This window comes from Malania oleifera, chromosome 1 (assembly GCF_029873635.1).
Source record: "Malania oleifera isolate guangnan ecotype guangnan chromosome 1, ASM2987363v1, whole genome shotgun sequence".
Lineage (NCBI taxonomy): Eukaryota > Viridiplantae > Streptophyta > Magnoliopsida > Santalales > Ximeniaceae > Malania > Malania oleifera.
In genome coordinates, this window is record NC_080417.1 from 60,202,621 (window position 1) to 60,222,816 (window position 20,196).

A 20,196-nucleotide genomic window follows, 5' to 3' on the forward strand; every position below is an offset into this window, starting at 1 on the left:
AAAATTTTAGAGAAAATAGACTGGTCGACCAGTGGACTCGGGGCTTTGAGCAATAATTCAAATTTTGAAAAGGAACATTGGGGTGGTTGGGTATTGGAGGGAAACCTCCGAAGGGTTGATAAATATGTTGTTCTAGACATATTTTGAAAAATAGAGAGATCATTGTGAAGTGTATTGTGTGTTTCCGTATTTCTTAGTGAAATTATTAAGCTGATTGCTTCCGTGGATGTAGGTTTTACCGAGCCACGTTAATTCTCGTGTTGTTGTTCTTGTTGTTTCTCATTTACTGGTTGTATTTGATTTGCTTGTTGCGTTTTATTTCGTTGTGCATCTTATATCCGATAATCACAACACATTGTATTATTATTAGTTACTATAATCCTACCATTGATGATTCATTTGAATCAACAATTTTGCCTTTTGGGGGAAGGAGAGAAAAGAGAAGGAAATAAGAAAGAAATTTATATTCTGTCGCATTTTCTATTTATATTAAATATTATCAAAAATAAAAATTAGTTATAATACAATTATGCTCAAATATTAGTGATATCAAATATGAAATTTATGTTCATTGTTTTGACGTATTTTTTTATTTTCTTTCTCACTTTGCTTGATAATTAAACATGAAAAAGAAAATTCCAGAGAGAGAGAGAGAGTATAATTGTGAAATGAACTTTAATTGCATTAATTTAATAAGTACAAGTCCTTCATTATATCAATTAAAATTATAAAAGTTAAAATAATTTTTACTTAATAATATATAAATTAATTTATGATTTCTCTCTTTTAAATTTCAAATAACGGCTTAAGTTTAATTATCAAAATCCAGACGATATTGCACAACGGTAGGTCAAGTAATGTCCCTTAAGAGGGGCAATTTTTTATTGTCTTTTCTTATTGTGAGTGGGAAATGAAAAACAAGAATAATCCATTCAATCCTACTTTTCTCTAAAGATAAAGTCTCATTTGAAGCTTAAAAGTTATTTTGTAAGAAAGGTAATTCACCTTTTTTTAATTTAATTATCAAAAAATAACATAAGGAAAAACATATATATAACAAATGAATAAGTGAAAAATCAATATAGCCTTTGATTTTCTTAACATTTAATTATATATGAACAACTTCTCATTCTTCATAGTAGTTGATGTATGTACAAAAAATAAAAATTATTTTTCATTTCTTTTCAAAGAAAAAAAAATCTTAACTCGGAGCAAAGAAAGAAAAAATTACCCCATATTCACCCCCTTTTGTCTAACAATATTCAGATTATGCAAGGCCATCAATGTGCCTTTTAATGTTTTTTTTTTTTTTTTTCCTATATGAAAAATCACCATTGGACTATAATAATGCATGAGCGGAACAACTTCCTGTTCTGCGTGTAGCCAAAAAAAAAAAAAAACAATTTCTTGTTCTGCTAATAAATTTGGATCAACCACAGGTGAACAATAAATAGTTTTCCTTATAGGGATTAAAAAAATAAAAAAATTGAAGCATCTAACAGTGGCAGGGCAGCTGTCACCGTCCGACATTGGTGGCGTCAAAGCAATAAACATGGGATTTTGGACTTCGAAGTTTGAATATTGTAATAAGTGAGAAGAGGAACTGCCTTAAAGTTCAAGCTAGATTGTTGCAAATCCCTCACCGGCATTTTTTAACTATATATACCAGTTTGACATGGGAGGACAGGAGCAGCACTGCCTTGAAGCCTAAGAAAAAGAGGCCCCAAAAAGAGAAATTAAATTCCTAATTTCATCCGTACCGTATTTGCTGCTTTACACAACTCCAACTGCACTTGCAGGATGCATAGAGGTCAATTTCTATCATTCTGTCTCTTTCAAAAATGAATCTCTATTGTTCAATCAATAAAGAATCTCATAGCTCAACCGGTTCTCCCTCTTTTCACTATCCTTCTTTCTCTTTCATTGCTGCCAACCATATGGTTGTTGATTTCGATTACTGCCCATAGGATTTGGACCTCTGCCCGCACCAGAACCTCCAAATTGACTGCTTTGGGGGTAATTTGGAGGGCCAACTCCATAACCACCACTGGCTCCTCTGGGACCAGCAGCAGCTCCCCCATTTCCAGCATATGGTGGGCCACGCCCTTGTGATGGATAAGGACCGCCACTGTAGCCCTGAACTTGGCTCCCACGGTTTGGGTTATACGCTCCACCAGGGTTTCCACTCGGAGGGTACCTGTTCGGGCCGCCAGGAGGGGCGCGAGGCTTGCCACAATGATGATGACCAGGTCCGGAAGATACAGAAGTCTGGGAATTGTTCATAGGATGGTTAGATCCAGGCCAGTGCTGAGGATGAGCTTGCCCAGTTTGTTGGATGGGTGGGAGGCGGGCATGCTGCTGCGGGTGTTGCAGCTTCTGTCTCTTTGCAGCTTCCTCATTTTGCCGCTGCTGTTGTCGTTTTTTCTTTGTCTGGAACTCATGTGATGATTCATATTTTGGTAAGCTGTGTCAAAGATAAACAGTAGATCAAATCATACAATCAAGAATATAAAGCAGGAGGAAGTTATCTCATCCGCAGAAATCAGCAGTGATCTTGCTAGCTTTTTTTCTTTTATTTCCTTTCTTTTTTCTTTTTTTTTTAAATAGCTAAGCTTGCTAGCCAATCCCACCTAGTGGGACTAAGGCTTGATTTTTTTGTTGTTGCTAGCTGAAATTTTTTTTTTTTAAGAGCCCATATAGAGCTAAAGATTGTCAGCCAAATGAGGAGCAGATGTTTCCCTTCTCTGAATGTAGACACATCATCCAGCCTAAATCCATGGAGGATGTGAAAATAATAGACGCACCTCTTGGGATCACAAGGTAAGGGGTCGTTCCAGAAATATTCAGCATCCAGTGCATCCTTGGCCGAAATTCTCTAAATGGCATGAGATGGGTAAAACGGGAGTGGGGGTGGAGTTGAAGTCAGTGAGACAATGATGCATGCATAAACCCAATTAAAGGCAGATTTCTCCATAGAAGTGGAAGTAAAAATCTGGTTATGGTAGCATGTAACAGCAGAACTTATGACTCATCTTAAGGAATGAAGCCAACAAATTTCGAATATTAGCAGGAAAATGGAAATAAAAATAAATAAATAAAGGATATTTGCAACATCCAGTAATTTCTATTCATATTATAGAATTTTAGAAACAAGAAGACCACAAAGAAAGACAAGTAACCCAACTCAACAAAGGGAGGTGAACTTCCGTGAAGAAAATCAAATTTATAGCCAATAAGAACATGCGTTGGAGAGCATATGAACTGTTGGGCAGATGCACATGAATGCATGATAACCAGACAGACAATCTCCCAGGAAACTTCTCTGCATTCAATTTCTTTTAAAAGTTCTATTTGCTCATAACAGCCAACTTTCAACATTTTGCTTATGGCTTGTAGGGCTATATTCATTATGGTTCTACAACACTATTTTCAAAAATATAGACTGCCAAAACTAACTGAATGAAAGAAAATATTTTCATCAAACCGCATGCGTACACTAGCACTTCCACAATCCAATCCCTTTGCAAATTATTCAAAGAGATATCCCTAAAAAAACCAGAAGCTAAAGCCATAGAGAAGCAAGGGAGACAGCCCTATTCCAAGCCGATGCCCTAGAAAAACCTGGTCTTGAATCCTGCCATCACTCCCCCATTCACAGCACCCAAAACACAGAAAACCAAGAAAACTGTCACTAGACCAACCTTTACTTACTCTCACCAACACCAAAACGTAATTATCAAAATGAAATCACTTGATTGATATATGTTCCTACTAAATCAACATAGATCCAAGATATTTCTTAAAATCATGTGATGAAGAGATTCAATCTGTCCCTCAAACTTCAATAAACTTCTCGATCCCTCTTCCAAGATTTATTGTTTGTTAGTTTCCTGATATGGTGTGAGATAGAGATAGGCATGTCTCAGCTTAACAATGGGAGAAATAACGAATGGAAGTGGGAGAAACAGAATTTAAGTTTAACCATCCTGCAAATGACTTCAACCCCCTTTTTTATTTGGTGAGCAAATCACTCCCCGAAAGGATCCTTTATATCAATAATCATTCGTAGTAATTGGACAAGCACACACATAAAAAATTAGCAAAGATATTGACATTTGACAATGAAGAAATTGGTGATTACTTTTCTGCTAAAAGCTTTACACATCAAACAAATATAGCTAGGAAGGGGAGAAGTGCCTACTGTGCTTTGTGTCACGGTCCGACTATTTTCACACCGTTGTGAAAGGGTTGTGCGGCGCTAGCTAAAGCACTCTTGTTTAACTAGTCAGCCTATCGTTTACCAACATTCATCCACGAAACACTTTCATTAGCATTCAATCAAATGACAGTGGAAATAGTAATCAATTCATGAAAGTCGTGGCAAGCAAGCAGTAAACATTCAAGAAAATGTAATTCATTAGCAACACCTCCGTTGACATTGTGTGCTTAGCAAGGAAGGCAAGTAGGCAAAACATGTTGACAATAGCTAGTGAGTTTTACAATGACCGACGAACAGTCACCCTCCCCTTAAAGAGCTTTCTAGGCCATTCCAACTCTAGCACTAGGAAACATCAAAGTGACCGAGGAGTCATACTACCTTATTTGGCATACAAAGGCGCTACTAACAGAAAATAACCCTACACTAGTATTTACATGATAGAAACCCATTCCAAGCACACGAGATAAGCGGTCACAGGCAAGCATAATGCCATGAACAAGCTTAGCTCGTGACATTCTCCTCCACTTATGCGGTCGACGTCCTCGTAGACTTTTGCGGTAGGTACACTTCAAGTTTGTCCACGAACGGTTGAATATCTTCCGCAGAAATCCAATTGATTTCTTTGTCATCAAGGCATTTCCACTTCACTAGGAACTTCTACCGCTTCTTCCTTGAGAATATGAACCTTCTGTCTGCAAGGATCTCTTCAACTTCACGTCTATCAGGTTGCACTATCTTCAACTCTGTTCTGTTGGACTGACTTCTGCTCAGGTCATTGGTGTGGACGTTGAACGGCTTGAAGCAGCTAATATGAAACTGCGGTCTTCTCCCCTAATCTGCCCACTTCTTCATCTGCTTAGAAGCTTTCTCCAGATTGGCTCGGGCAAACTCTGCATCGTCTCCATTCTCTGGTGAAAGTGTATGTCCTGGGACTCTTTCGTCTGCATGGCTCGCCCACTGTGTAAGATAACAGCGGCAGCTGGCCTGTAACAAGCTCAAAAGGGCTCTTGTTGGTTGTTGAGCTCCTTTGGGCCTTGCCACAGAACGGAGTCAAACAAGTAGTTGCACGCCATTCTTCTGGTTTTCGTTGACAAAATGGCGCAAGTACTCATCTAGCAGCTCTCTGAATCTCTTCATCTGTCCATCAGTCTATCGGTGATAACTCGAAGAGATGTCAAGATATGACCTGAATATCCTGAAAAATTCTATCAAGAAGTTGTCAGTGAACATTAAATCCCGGTCACAAATAATAACTTGGGGAACACCCCATTGTTTCACAACAGTCGCAAGGAACAATTGTGTCGTCTCCTCTGCCGAACAGTATTTTGGTGCGGCCATGAAAGTACCATACTTCTTCCGCTCCCCCTTGTCTTGTTGGCAAGTGAGACAATGGTATAATCAACCACATCATCCCGCGTGTGCAGCCAACAATACCTCCCCAGTAGTCCTGTCATTAGAGTCATTCTCCGCGAATACCCCTCAACAAACTTCCTACAATATCTAGTAAGGCTAAGAAAGGAACGCAACTCCTTCACTGTCATGAGGATCTTCCATTCTTGAATCACCCTTACCTTTTCCATACCCCTCCGGATACGACCTTGTTCAACCACCTGATCAAGGAATTTGTTGCTCTGCTGAGCGAAAGAGAACTTCCTTTTCTTCACATACATATTGTTTCCCCTCAACCTGTCGAACACCTTCCGTTGATGCTCTTAATGTTTCCTCTGAAACAACACCGATGCTCCCAACGATGTTTTGGAAGGGCGAACACATCCCGCTACCAATTTATCAAGCTGTTTCCCCAACTTTACTATCTCAAGAGGCGCAATCCGACATGGCCCTTTAGCAGGTGGTTTCACTCCTGATAACAACTCGATCTCATGCTCCATAGTCTGTAGTGAAGGCAAATTGTGAGGCAACTTATCCGGCAACACCTCCTTGTACTCATCCAACACCGCTTGGATGGTCATAGGCTCCAGCTCTTGGCCTACTTCTTTGTCTACCACCACCATGGCTAGACGTGTCTGCTTAACCTGACCCAATCTCTCATTAAGTTGTATGGCAGAAAGGGACTTTCCATCGTCTCCTTTCGTTGCAACGACTTGCACCATGCACAAGTGATCTCCCATCAGACACAGGGAACTAGCCGAAGGCATCAACACTGCCCTCATCCCCTTTAGGAACTTCATTCCTAGAATGACCAGAAAGTCATCCAATGGCATTGTTGTGAAATTCGCATAACCTTCCCACTGCCCAAGCTTCACAGTCACTTGCTTGGCTACTCCCAAAGTCGGCTGGGCTACAGAATTAACTGCTTTCATGTGTCCTGCATCCTTCTCTAAGGATAAGTTTAGTCTCCATGCTTCCAATTACGAAACAAAATTGTGAATTGCCCCCGTATCCACCATAGCGCGGGTGCTCTTCCCATTGATCCTCAAGTCCACAAACATTAACCCTTTTGCTCGTGTAAGTTTTGGTACTTTTGCCTGCTTTTCCAATGCGCTCACCAGCCGCACTGAACCCACCCTTGGGGCATTATCTTCTTCCTCCTCACTTTCCAACTCTTTTCCCGAAGTGGAAGCTTGTAAGGCATTGAGTAATCCCTTGTGTTGACACTCACTCACTCTGTGAGATCCACCACACAAGTAACACGAAATTTTACTCTTCCCCTTTCCATTGGGTGTGTTGAACCCTTAAGACAACAAAGCTTCCTTTGAGGTTGATGATTTAGAGTTGGCTCCCCCACTCTTGGGTTTGCCTTTCTTGAAAGACTTTCCACCATCTCCATCTCCGCCAAACCGTTTGGACGAAGCAGTATCATCACTAGCATAGTCAGTCAAGCATTCTGCAGTAGTCTGTGCAGTTGACAAGTCTTGAACCCTTTGCCTATGAAGTTCAGTTCTTGCCCAAGGTTTCAACCCCTCTAGAAAATAGAACATGTCCTTCTCCGACATATCCCGAATATCCAACATCAAAGCAGAAAATTGTTTCACATATTCCCTGATTGACCCCATATGCTTGAGATCTCTCAGTTTTCTCCTTGCATTATACTCAACATTCTCGGGAAAGAATTGGGCTTTTGAGCTCTCTCTTCAAGTCTGCCCAAATATCGATTACACAACTTCCATTTTCAATTTCTCTGTACTTGGTATGCCACCACAGTTTGGCATCACCAAGTACATGGTCGCAGTATCCACCTTTGTCTGTTCTAAGGCCATCCTCACAGTGCGAAAGTACTGCTCCACATCAAACAAGAAGTTCTCTAACTCCTTGGCATCTCGAGCAACCCCATACGTCCTGGGTTCTAGTACCTTGGTCTTGCTAACTCCCAGAGTGTTGGAGTTCCCCATAGCAAGAACCATCAGATTCACCTTTGCATCCAGATCAACCATCCACGACTGCAAAGTTTCAACTGTGGCGAAAGTCCTCTGACATGTCGCCTATCAAACATGCTTGATGTTTTTGTGATCCCATCACTTCATCAACAAGTTCTCTCATCTGGGCCACCTCCGTGGCCACAGTGTTGGTTGTTGCCTCAACCTGTGCTTCCAGCACACAGATCCTCTCAGCATTATTTGGTGTCATGATCACTTACCAAAGCTTTCCAAATCCCACAACGAAAGCAATCGAATTCACGTAGCAACTCAACCTTGGGCTCTAATACCAAGTGTCATGGTCCGACTATTTTCACACCGTTGTGAAAGGGCCGTGCGGCGCTAGCTACAGCACTCTTGTTTAACTAGCCAACCTATCGTTTACCAACATTCATCCACGAAACACTTTCATTAGCATTCAATCAAATGGCAATGAAAACAGTAATCAATTCATGAAAGTCGTGGCAAGCAAGCAGTAAACATTGAAGCAAACGTAATTCATTAGCAACACCTCCGTTGACATTGTGTGCTTAGCGAGGAGGCAAGTAGGCACGTCGACAATAGCTAGTGAGTTTTACAATGACTGATGAACACTCACCCTCCCCTTAAAGAGCTTTCTAGGCCATTCCCACTCTAGTACTAGGAAACATCAAAGTGACTGAGTCATACTGCCTTATTTGGCATACAAAGACACTAATAGCAGAAAATAACCCTACACTAGTATTTACATGATAGAAACCCATCCCAAGCACACGAGATAAGCAGTCACAAGCAAGCATAATGCCCTGAACAAGCTTAACTCGTGACACTTTGCTATGGAGAGGAGCAGTAGTCATCACTCTACTCTTTTTTATGTTTCAACTTCACTTTAATTTTCATCAACTTACGGTTTTCCCTTCTATCAAAAGGATGGTCATTTGAACAATTTGTAAGGTTGCCCATTTGCATCAAAGTTGTGTTGCAGCCAAGTAGATGGCATGTATACACACACCTGATAAAGGTCAAAGCTAGAATATGCATTTTTTCCATTTAACACCCATGGATGTGCGTTAAAGGTGCGCTAATAAAGAGCAAACAGTTAAACCACTTGAGTAATGTATCAATGCTTTATAGCCCCTCTAGCATCCCAACCTTGCCATGTATATCATACTGTATAACCTAAAACATGGAAAGTTCTGGTTCATGTAATCAGAACAGGATCACGGTACGGCACATGCTCTAAAATGTGCAATGTTAAGGGTATACATGAATAGATATATGGGTGAAAAAAGTGCAATGGCACTTGTATATTTTGGAGAGGATGTTGACATGTTCCTAAATGTAGATTTTCTATTGAGAAATAGATTAATAATGAACTCCATCTATGATGCACTTAATATTCTAATTTTTTCACACACAACCAGTCCCAAGCCCGGATAAAGGAGGGTTGCGTTAGGTAGCTGACAGCCAGCGTAAAATTTTTCAAATCACTATGATACAAATCCTTACCAAATACTTGCAGGGGTGCGAGCGTCACGTTGTGCTTGTACCACCCGAGTATAGAAAAAAGTGGCCGAGAGTGGGCTAGGTCATCGCCCCGAAGCGACGTGCCATGTTGGCGCCCGAGTACGGTGTCAAATATGCGAGGGTTCTTGCATCATTCTGGATGTAGACAGGTAAAGAAGTTAGTTCAAGAAATCAGGATTAGATTAGTACCTTGGAATATAAGGGCACTTATGGGCAAAAGCATGGAAATTTTGGACACAATGATTAGAAGAAAAATTAATATAATTAGTCTTCAAGAAAGTAAGTGGCTGGGGGAGAAAGCTAGAAAAATTGATAAATCAGAATTTAAACTTTGGTACACTAGGAAAGAAAAACATAAGAATGGAGTAAAAATTATTGCAAAAAGAAAACTTAAAAGAAAGCGTTGTTGACGTAAACAGAATAAGGGATAGAATTATAAAAATCAAGATGATATTAGGCCAAGATATAATAAATATCATTAGTGTTTATGCTCCTCAAATAGGCTTAATAAAAAATTTTAAGAGACAATTTTGGGAAGATATGGATATAGTTATACAAGGCATACCAGGGACTGAGAAAATATTTATAGGAGGAGATCCGAATGGACATGTTGGAAAGAATAATAAAATTTATGAGAGGATATATAGAGGATATGGATATAGAGACAAAAATGAGCCTATAGAGATGATCTTAGACTTTGCTATGTCATATGATTTTAGCATAATGAATACTTGTTTTAAAAAGAAAGAAGAACACTTAATAACCTTTAAAAGTGGACAAAATATTAGTCAAATAAATTTATTTTTTTTAACTAGGAGGGTAGATCGTTTATCATGCAAGAATTGTAAAGTTATTCCAGGTGAAAGCCTAATCACATAGCATAGTCTTAGTGTTAGATATATGTATTAAAAAATGGAAAAAAAATGATAAAATAAATCAGTGTAAGAGAACTAGGTAGTGGAGCCTAAAGAGAGAAAATATAATAAAATTTATAGATAAAATGATCAAAGATGGGGATTGGACTATAAAGGATGGAATAGATACAAATACTATTTGGAGTAGATTAGCTAACTCTACTAAAAAAGGTAGCAAAAAAAATTTTAGGTGAATCAAGGGAAAGATTCTCAAATAGCAAAAAAAGTTGATGATGGGATAAAAATGTCTAAAAAGCCGTAAAAACAAAAAGAATTTGGTATAAAATGTGGAAAAAAATGTAGAAACAAGGATAATTTTGAAAAGTATAAAGAGACAAAAAAAGAAGCAAAAAAGGCCATTAGTGAAACTAACTACAAATCATTTAATAATTTGTATGATAGATTAGATACAAAATACGAGGAAAGAGATATATTTAAACTTGCTAAAGCTAGAGAAAGGAAAAGTAAGGATTTAGGAAATGTAAAATGTATAAAAAGTGAGGATGATATTGTCTTGGTTAAAGACGAAGACATAAAAGAAAGATGGTGAAGTTACTTTAGTAAGTTGTTTAATGAAAACCAAATAAAAGGCTTAAACTTATAATTAACAAATGCAAAAAAGACTAAAAATATGAGACTTCTTCACAAAATTTGAGTTAACAAAGTTATGTTTGCACTAAAAAATGAAAAATGAGAAAGCTGTAGGACCGAATAACATCCCAATTGAAGTTTGGAAATGCTTAGGTGACAACGGAATTATATGATTAACTAATTTATTTAATAAAATTATAAAAACTAAGAAAATATCAGAAGAATGGAGGAAAAACACTTTAATACTTATATACAAAAATAAAAGAGATATTCAAAATTGTAATAACTATCGTGGAATTAAACTTATGAGTCATACAATGAAACTATGGGAAAGGATAGTTGAACAAAGATTAAGGCCAGAAACGAATGTCCCAGAAAATCAATTTGGTTTTCTGCCTGGGAGACCTACCATAGAAGCTATATGTCTTTTAAGAAGATTAATGGAAAAGTTTAGGGAAAAGAAGAGTAACTTGAATATAGTATTTATTGACCTAGAGAAAGCATATGATAAGATACTTAAGTAAGTTCTATGGTGGCTTTAGAAAAAAAAATGGTGTATGTAGTAGGTATACTGATGTCATTAAGGATATGTACGATGGAGTAATGACTAGTGTAAGGATTATAGATGGAGAAACTAGAGAATTTCCAATCATCATAGGTGTACATCAAGGATCTTCTTTGAACCCTTATCTTTTTGCTTTAGTGATGGACCAACTGACTAGAGTATTCAAAATGAGGTTCCATGGTGTATATTGTTTGCAAATGATATTGTATTTATTGATGAAACTAGGGGGGGAGTACAGGCTGAATTAGAATTGTAAAGAGAAGCTTTGGAATCTAGAGGCTTTAGGATAAGAAGAACTTAGACTAAATATATGAAATGTAATTTCAGTAATGGTAGAAGAGATATTGGAGACAAAATTAAACTTGATGATGAAGAAATAAATAGCACTTGTAGATTTCAATACCTTGGATCTATTATGCAAGCTGAAGGAGAAATTGAAGATGATGTAATACATAGAGTTAAAGCAGGTTGAGTAAAATGGAGAAATACTTCAAGTGTGCTTTGTGATCGTAGAATACCCTTAAAATTAAAAAGGAAGTTTTATAGGATGGCTATATGACCAGCTATGCTATAGATCAGAATGTTGGGCAACGAAGAAACAGAATATCCAAAAAGTAAAAGTTGCCAAGATAAGAAAGCTTAGATGGATGAGTAGTATAACACTAAAAGATAAATTACGGAATAACCATATTCGCGGTAAGTTAGGTGTATCTCCTATAGAAGATAAGATAATGGAGGGACAACTCAGATGGTATGGACACTTGCAACGTAGGCCACATGGTGCGCCAATGAGGAATAGTGAGTTAGTTACTGTGGAGGGCAGTAGAAAGAGTAGGGGTAGACCTAAAATAACTTGGAATGAGATAGTAAGGATTTAATAGCCCTGAATCTGTCAAAATTAATGGTCCATGATCGCTTATATTGGCGAAAAAGGATTCATATAACCGACCCCACCTAGTGGGACTTAAGGCTTGGTTTTATTGTTGTTGTTGTAAATAGATTAATAATGATAGAAACAGAATTAAAATGGCATGATTCCCACTTTTAACTAAACAAGGTTATGTTATGTGAAAAATATTAAATTAAAGCTTTGGATCGTTAGATTAGCATTCCAAGAACAAATATGTTCCATGTTTTGGAACACTCGTACCAATGTGGTTCGCTAGGGTGTTGATGTTTTCTGGTAACTGTGGTATAACCTCATGCCAAGGGAAATCTCTTTGTTCCTGTTTCAATTAGAAATTACTCACTTTCTCATAGTAATATGAAAATACAATGATCAGATCATGGTGCAGTGCTGACAAGCTACCTATTAAATGTGTTGAGCATAGACTAATCACTTAGCCTAGTGGTCTAGGCTCTAACTTCTAGTTGATACATGGATAAACATTCAATTGCAAGAAAAAAATTCATGTTAGAGAAAACTATTTAATAGGTGCGTAAGGTCATCTTTAAAGCCACCCATGAACAATCATATAAAATTGCTTAGTTTGCCCATGTTACAAAAATTAGACACAACTGACAAATTAGAGAAAGCACAATTAAGTATTTTCAAATGTAGCTTTGCCCAAACATAGCAGTTGAGTTTTCCATTGGCCAGTCAAAGATTGCAGAGCAAACTTAACAAGAAGGGCATTATTAAATGGATTGCAATGCCAAAAATAATTAGCAAATAAAAGCATTCAGTAGTTCACAGAAGGATCTTGCTTCCTGCAGAGTCAGCTGTTGTAATGCTATGACAAGGAAGGAGAAAAAGTGGTGTATTTGTCATCATCTGAAGGATCATCTTACTCCAGCCATACATGAATTGTCTTTTTTCCAATGACAGAAAGAACTCAGACAGATTCTTTGAAATGAATTCTAGCTAACCCAGAGAACTTCTTTACTCAATTCATCGTCTTTAGGCTTTAACTTTTTAAAGATAAATGGACTGACTAAAATATACTACTTTAGAGCATGAATATAATCTATAAGTCAATGAGAGGCTGTTGAGATAAGGGAGGGGTGGTTGAGATGGTTTGGACATATGCAACATAACGCAAATAACACGCTAGTGAGGAATAGTGAGCTAATTAATGTTAGTGGCAATAGGAGGGAGAGGACTAGACCTAGAGGGTAGAATAACTTGGACTGAGATAGCAAGATTTTGACAGCCCTTCATTTGTTAAGGGAATTGCCCAAGATTGTGGAAATTGGCAGAAAAGGATTCGTCTAGCCGACCCCACCATGTGGACTTGAAGCTTGGTTGTTGTTGTATAATAAAAAATATTATTAAGGGATGTTAGAAGCAAAGGAGCACAAGGAATCCTTCCCAAGTAAAAAAGAGAAGCAACAATAACATACTAAAATAACAACACACGCCAATTAATTTGAATATCAATCAGCCATACTCCTCCAAACAAAACAAAGGCAGAGAACCAAGAGAATCCAAAAAAACAAACTTGAACCCTTGCAAAATCAGTAGACAGCACTATCCCATGAAAGATTCTTGAATTTTGTCCCAAACAAATATACCGAACCAAAGAACAGGGTAGCACATATTGAAAGAGCCGTCCCCTCCCCATAACCAAAAACCCTAAACTTCTTAGGAAAAAAAATGTTCCCGAGGTGAAAGGCAAACCTAATGCTCCCCTCAAAACTCCAATTGCCCTGCCCCAAATGTGCCAAAAAAAAGGAGCAATGTGGAAAAATGTGCAAATGACTTGCCATTGTTGAGACAAAGGACACATTTGGGGATAATGCTTTACGGGGTCAGCTAACTTGAAGCAAGTCATTGTTATCAGTCTTGTTAAGAATTCCAGGCCAAGTCAAGGCCCTATTGTTATGATCCAGTCTACAAGCTCTCTACTCTCATTCTAGTTTTCACTCTCCTTTGGTTTCTTCTTTCCTCTCCATAGGTTTAAACAGTCAAAAAAGGAAGATTCTCCTCTGGTCCCCGCAGATTAAAAGGAAATCTTTCAACCTGTTGTTGGAAAAGTTGATGAATGGGATTTTTGTTCTTTTAAAAGAGAAATATCAGTACAGGAATCAGTGCGTTGGATTTACTATTTCAGAAGCACAATGAGTATGCAACTGCATGTCTTCAGTATTCTCAAGGATGAACCACTTTGTTACAGAAAATTTGGGAGGGTTCAATTTTGGGTCATGATAAAGGCAAATTGAAATGGCAAGTACTTGGAGTTAGGGTTATGATTGTTTAGTAAGGGCTATTCTTTTTTCATTCCTGGATATTTGGACAGGATAAAACAACAAAGAAAGGTGGAGTTACAGTCACTGGTATTTTCCGAGAATAAATCTTTAGAGTTCAGATATGATTGTGGGCCAGTCTTCTAATGAAGGAGGTAATATTGGGAAGGACACAACCAGTATAAGGATGAGATGTGGGGGTTGCTGCAGTTGGTGTTGTCAAGTGGCAGTGGCTTAGAGGTCTGTGAGTCTTGGCGCAGCTAAGGTTTGTAGGATGACAACGATAGGTGTACATGAGCTAAAGACGGGCGTGGGCTTCAAGCAGACTAGTGTCATGAGCCAAGCTTGTTTAGGGCATTATACTTGCCTATGACCGTCTGTCTTGGGCATATTGGGTCGATAACAATCTTGTAAGTACTAGTATAGGGTTTATTCATTAGCTAGAGTAATGCCTAAAGGAAAATGGAGAGTTTGACGCCACAGTCACATTGATGATTCCTAGTGCTTGAGTGAAAATAGCCCAGAAATCTCTTTAGGGTAGGGTAGGGCTGCAATCTCTTTAGCATGTTCAGGCTTGGCTCGTTTAATAAACAAGCTTTTTTATTGAGCTTGAGTCGGGTTTGTTGATTGAATGAGCAAAGCTTAGCCTTGTTCTTGTTCAGCTCATTTATTAATCAAGCTCAAAAACAAGCCTAAACAAACCAAGATTAATGTTAAAACTTTGATTATGTATTAATAAAATTTAAAAAAAAAACCTAAAATTGTTCATTGAAACAAATAAACAAATGATTCCATTCATTTAAAAGGCTATTTTAATGTTTTAAATTGTGTTTCACTATCTTAATTCATTAAATATTTTTACAAGATGAATAACAATATGTGATTAGTGATGATTAAAGAAAAAATACTTTTAAATATATAAACGTAAAATAATGTTCATTTAAAACAAACTCTAAATCAAATATATAAATTGATGAGCATCCAAAAAGCAAATAGACAAGTCTATTTTTGATCATTTATAATAAAAAGTTCATGAACTTTCTTCATTTGTTAACTTCTAAGCTTATTAAACAAGCCTTGTTTGAGTTTTTAAACAATCCAAGTTGCAAACTAGTTAAATGAGCTTAGTGAGCTAAGTATCATCTAGCTCAAGCTTGGCTTATTTAATTTTCAAGCCAAAAATTTCTAAGCTCGAGCTTGGCTCATTTATCTTAATGAACAAGCTATTATCGAGTTGAGCACCAAGTAACTCATGAACGGCTTGACTCATTTGCAGCCCTAGGGGAGGGTGAGTGATCATCAATTTTTTAAAACTTGCTCGCTATTGTAATGTGTTAAGCCTACCCACCTCCTTCACTAAACACATATTGCTTAAAGAGGTGAGATGAATGAATTGTGTTGCTTGATGGTTTACTATGTGAATAATGTTTACTTTAATGGTTTACCGATGTGAAGTGCTTAGTCCATGACAATTGGTATCAAAGCTTTAATTGATTCGCGATTTGATTGCTTTTGGATTGTGGGATTGTATAAAGTATCCTTAGGAGAATCAATTGTGCACTAATATGGAGAGAATCAATGAGCTAAAGGCAAAGATCAAGACTATAACAGTGCGACCGTAGATGTGGCTAAACTTATGCAATGTGTAGATTTATTGGAGGGATCCTAAAAATAAATTTTGTTGATGGAATTAACAAAAGATTTCTGTGGTACTATGGAAGCTCTACAACACCACATGAGTGAGCTTATTTTTGAGAACCTGTTTGTGCTAAGAGAGCCAGGGTACTGAAACAAAGACAATTTGGCGGTGCCTTCGTTGGTAAGGGGTGGTAGAACGTCTTGTTTGGAATGAGGCAAAACTTTCATGCAATTAGAGTCAGCTCAGATGAGGCAAAAGTATCTAGGCTAGAATGTACTTGAGTGGGGAATGCCAAGTTGGTGGTATACCAAGTACGATTAGATTCAAACTGGATAGCGTATAATGATGCTTAGGCAAACTTGAAGAGAGAGTTCAAGGCCGAATTCTTTCCCAAGAATGTTGAGTGTAATGCTCAGCAAAGTACGAGATCTTAGGCGCACCTAGACAATAAGGGAATATGTTAAAACTTTCAATCAGATATCTAGTACATGTTAGAGAAAGAGAAGATATTCTATTTCCTTGGAGGCTTGAAACCATAGGCAAGTGCTGAACTTCATTCAAAAAGGAGTTCAAGACATGCTTATGCACAATGTAGAAATCCTGAGTGTCTTGGAGTGATTTAGGGGATATTTATGTAGAGAATTGTCTACTATTGAGAAAGATTATTTTAGGAGATTGTTTCCCTCTTTAGCATACCCGTTTGTATTATAAGTATAATGCATCAACTTGTACAAATTATTCATTCAAGAAATACAGAAAATCTATTATGATTTCATGGTATCAGAGTTAGGGTTTCTATAATCCTAGTTAACAATGGCAAAAGGAGCCGTCAACAGCAAAGGGTCGAGCAACTCTGAAGCTCTTGACGGCAAAACTGAAGCCACCTCCACCTTGAATTCGAATGGGCTAGACAGCTCGTCCTTCCCACTCTCGGTGGAGAGACTGAACGGAAAGAATTTCCATTAATGGGCTCAGTCAATCAAACTCGTGATTGATGGCAAAGGAAAGTTAGGCTACCTTGCCGGCTAGAAGAAGAAGCCCGCCTCAACCAACGTTGTAGCTCTGCAAAAGTGGAAGTCGAAGAATTCCATGGTGACTGCGTGGCTGGTGAACTCCATCAAACCTTCAATCGGCAAGACCTATCTGTTCCTACCGTCAGCGAAGAACGTCTAAGATGCAGTCCGAGAGACATACTCAGACGTTGAAAGCTACTCTCAAATATTTGAGATCAAAACTCGGCTATTGTAGATGCGGCAAAAAGAAAGAGAAGTCACACACATATGGAGATGACGAATCTCTAGCAAGAACTCAACCTGAGCATTGAGGAAGAATGGGAATGCCCTGGAGACACTACCCGATACAAGAAAAGACTCGAGAATGAATGGGTCTTCGAATATTTGGCCGGACTCAACCAAGACTTGGACAAGGTGCAAGGGAGGATTCTTGGCTGACGTCCTCCGCCTTCAACTCGGGAAGTTTTCTCGGAGGTGAGGCGAGAGGAGAACCGGCGCAAAGTGATGTTGAAGGAGCCGATTCTGATCGGAAACAATGGGCCCGAAATGTCTGCCCTCATTTCAAGAGGAACTCCTGTTGGGACAAGCCAAAAAATGCAGAAAGGAAGACCCTGGTGTAAGCACTGCCGCAAGTCGGGCCACTTAAAAGATAAATGCTGGGAAATACATGGGAATCCCGCAGATTGGAAGCCAAGACAAAATCCCAAAAATAATGGCTAGCAAGCTGCTATTGACAACCCAGCCTAGAAACCACAAGGTGAGAAAAATAATAATTCCACTTCAAGTGACACATTCAATACAAAACAATTGGAGCAACTCTATAAAATGTTTTCTACCATTCAAGCATCGAGTCAGTCTTCCACACGTATTCCTTCTGGTTGTTTAGCCCACCGAGGTAATTTTTTGACAGCCTTATATCTCTCATTACAAATCACCATGGATAATTGATTCTGGTGCCTCTGATCATATCACCGAAACCTATCATCTGTTCTCATCCTATTCACCTTGTGCTGCAAATTTGAAAGTTAAAATTGCAGATGAATCACTCTCATCTGTTGCAGGCAAAGGGAGTATTTGAATCTTTGACTCTATAACTCTAGAATCCGTCCTACACGTCCCTGGGTTGTCTTGCAATTTGTTATCCATTAGCCAGTTGACAAAAGATTCCAATTGCTATGCTAAATTCGTTTACTCTCACTGTGTTTTCTAGGACCTATCATCAGGGAAGCCGATTGGCAGTGCCAAGAAGTGTGAGGGACTCTACTACTTTGAGGAGGCGAATATGAGTGAACAATGTCAAACAGCTATTTGTGATTCTGCATTTGTTTCTAGGGATAGTGAAATTTCGTTAAGGCAATCTAGGATGGGTCATCCAAATTTTCAATACTTAAGACGTTTATTTCCTTCCATTTGTTCAAATAAGATGTCTTCTGATTTTCAATGTGAGATGTTTGAACTTGCAAAACACCAACGTAATTCCTTTCCAAAATCCACAGACAAACTATCCATACCTTTTGCTATGATTCACAGTAATTTATAGGGACCCTCACGCTCTTTTAATCGCACTCACACGAAATGGTTTGTTACTTTTATTGATAATCACACTCGTATTTGTTGGGTTTACCTATTGAAAGATAAAACTGAAGCCCGTTTTATTTTTATCAATTTCCACTTCATGATTCAAACACAATTCCAAACTCACATTCAAATCTTGTGTACTGATAATGGTACAAAATATTTCAATAATATATTGGGAAATTATCTTCAAGAAAATGGAATCATCCTTCAAAGTTCCTGTGTTGATACCCCTCAACAAAATGGGATTTCCAAACTCAAAAATAGAGATATTCTTCAAGTAGCTTGGGCATTGATGTTCACTACAAATATGAAAAAAAAAAATTTTGGAGCGATGCCATTTTAACAGCTACATATCTCATTAGTAGAATGCCCAGTCAGGTTCTTTCTTTTGTCACTCCTCTCCAAAAATTCTAAGAATGTTTTCCCAACTCTCGGCTCAACTCCAATCTCTCCCTAAAAATTTTTGGGTGTACTGCATTTGTACATATTCATGCTCTCAATAGGGATAAATTGGAGCCTCGCGCCATTAAGTATGTTTTTATTGGTTACTCACCTACTCAAAAAGGCCACAAATGTTATAATCATGTCACAAAAAAATTGTTTGTTAGCCTTGATGTCACGTTCTTTGAAACCACTCCTTACTTCCAAAAGCCCTCTCTTCAAGAGGAGAATTGGAGTGAAGATCGGTTCTTTGATTTCTCCGTTAATGAATATGTGTCATACACTGAGTCTGTCAACACCACTATCATTACACCATTCCCTCATCTGTCATGTACAAAGGACCACTTAAACTCAGGGAGAGATGCAGACAAACAAAATAACAAGGAGATACTTGTTTACTCAATGAAACTAAAATCAAAGAACAGAGAGAATCTCATACCTGAGGCACCAAGAGAGTTGGAACCGGTGATAGCTCCGAGCAACCATGAGTCCACACCTAATCCCAATCAGGTAATAGATCCAAATGGCCATGAGCTTCCTTCTGATAAGTCTGCACCATGGTATTAAATAACGGCCGTTATGTAGCATAACGGCCGTTACGTAACGAAAAAACAGGTCTCCGATACCGTTTCAGGCCGCATTAGCGGCGAGCCAAAAATTCACATAGGTAATGGCCATTACGGAAACGTAACGGCCCGTAACGGCCGTTACACTAATGTTACGGAATGTAACGTCCATTACGCAGCTTCGAGCCTTCGAACCCTTACATTTGTCGTCCGCAAGCAGAGTTCAGTTCCCTCTTCACTTGAATCACTCTTCGATTCTTCGTCTCCTTCATACATATAGCTTCGATCTACTGATCTGAAGCTTCGAAATCCCTAAAACCCCCAAAGTCTGCTTCGTACAGCTTCATCTCCCTCAGTCCGTCATTCGTCTCCTTCGTCCAAGAACCCAAAAATCAGCAAGCCTTCTATTCCTCCATTCGAAGCCTTCGATTCCTCCAAAATTTGGAGGCCTGCACGTTGCAACTGCAGCAGACCAACAGCTCTCTCGCAGTCGCAAGGTCGCAGCTTCCGTGGGAGTGGGAGTCAAGAGTGGGTAAGTGGTAACTGGGACGTGGGTAGTGGCCAGTGGGTATGTAGTATGTTTGTTGTTTTATTATTTAAATTT

The 20,196-nt window shown here is 38.4% G+C and overlaps 1 protein-coding gene across 1 annotated transcript in view; it reads right to left on the minus strand.

Moving 5' to 3' along the window:
- Positions 1 to 1,393: 1,393 nt before the first annotated feature.
- The window catches only part of LOC131165549 (cyclin-dependent kinase C-1-like), a 94,104-nt gene continuing 75,301 nt past the window's right edge, over positions 1,394 to 20,196 (minus strand). The window contains exons 11-12 of the mRNA XM_058123463.1: positions 2,805 to 2,875; positions 1,394 to 2,464 (exon numbers count right to left, since the gene is read on the minus strand). Coding sequence (XP_057979446.1) covers positions 1,921 to 2,464; positions 2,805 to 2,875 — 615 coding nt within the window. The 3' untranslated portion in view covers positions 1,394 to 1,920. The remainder of the gene's footprint in view (positions 2,465 to 2,804; positions 2,876 to 20,196) is intronic.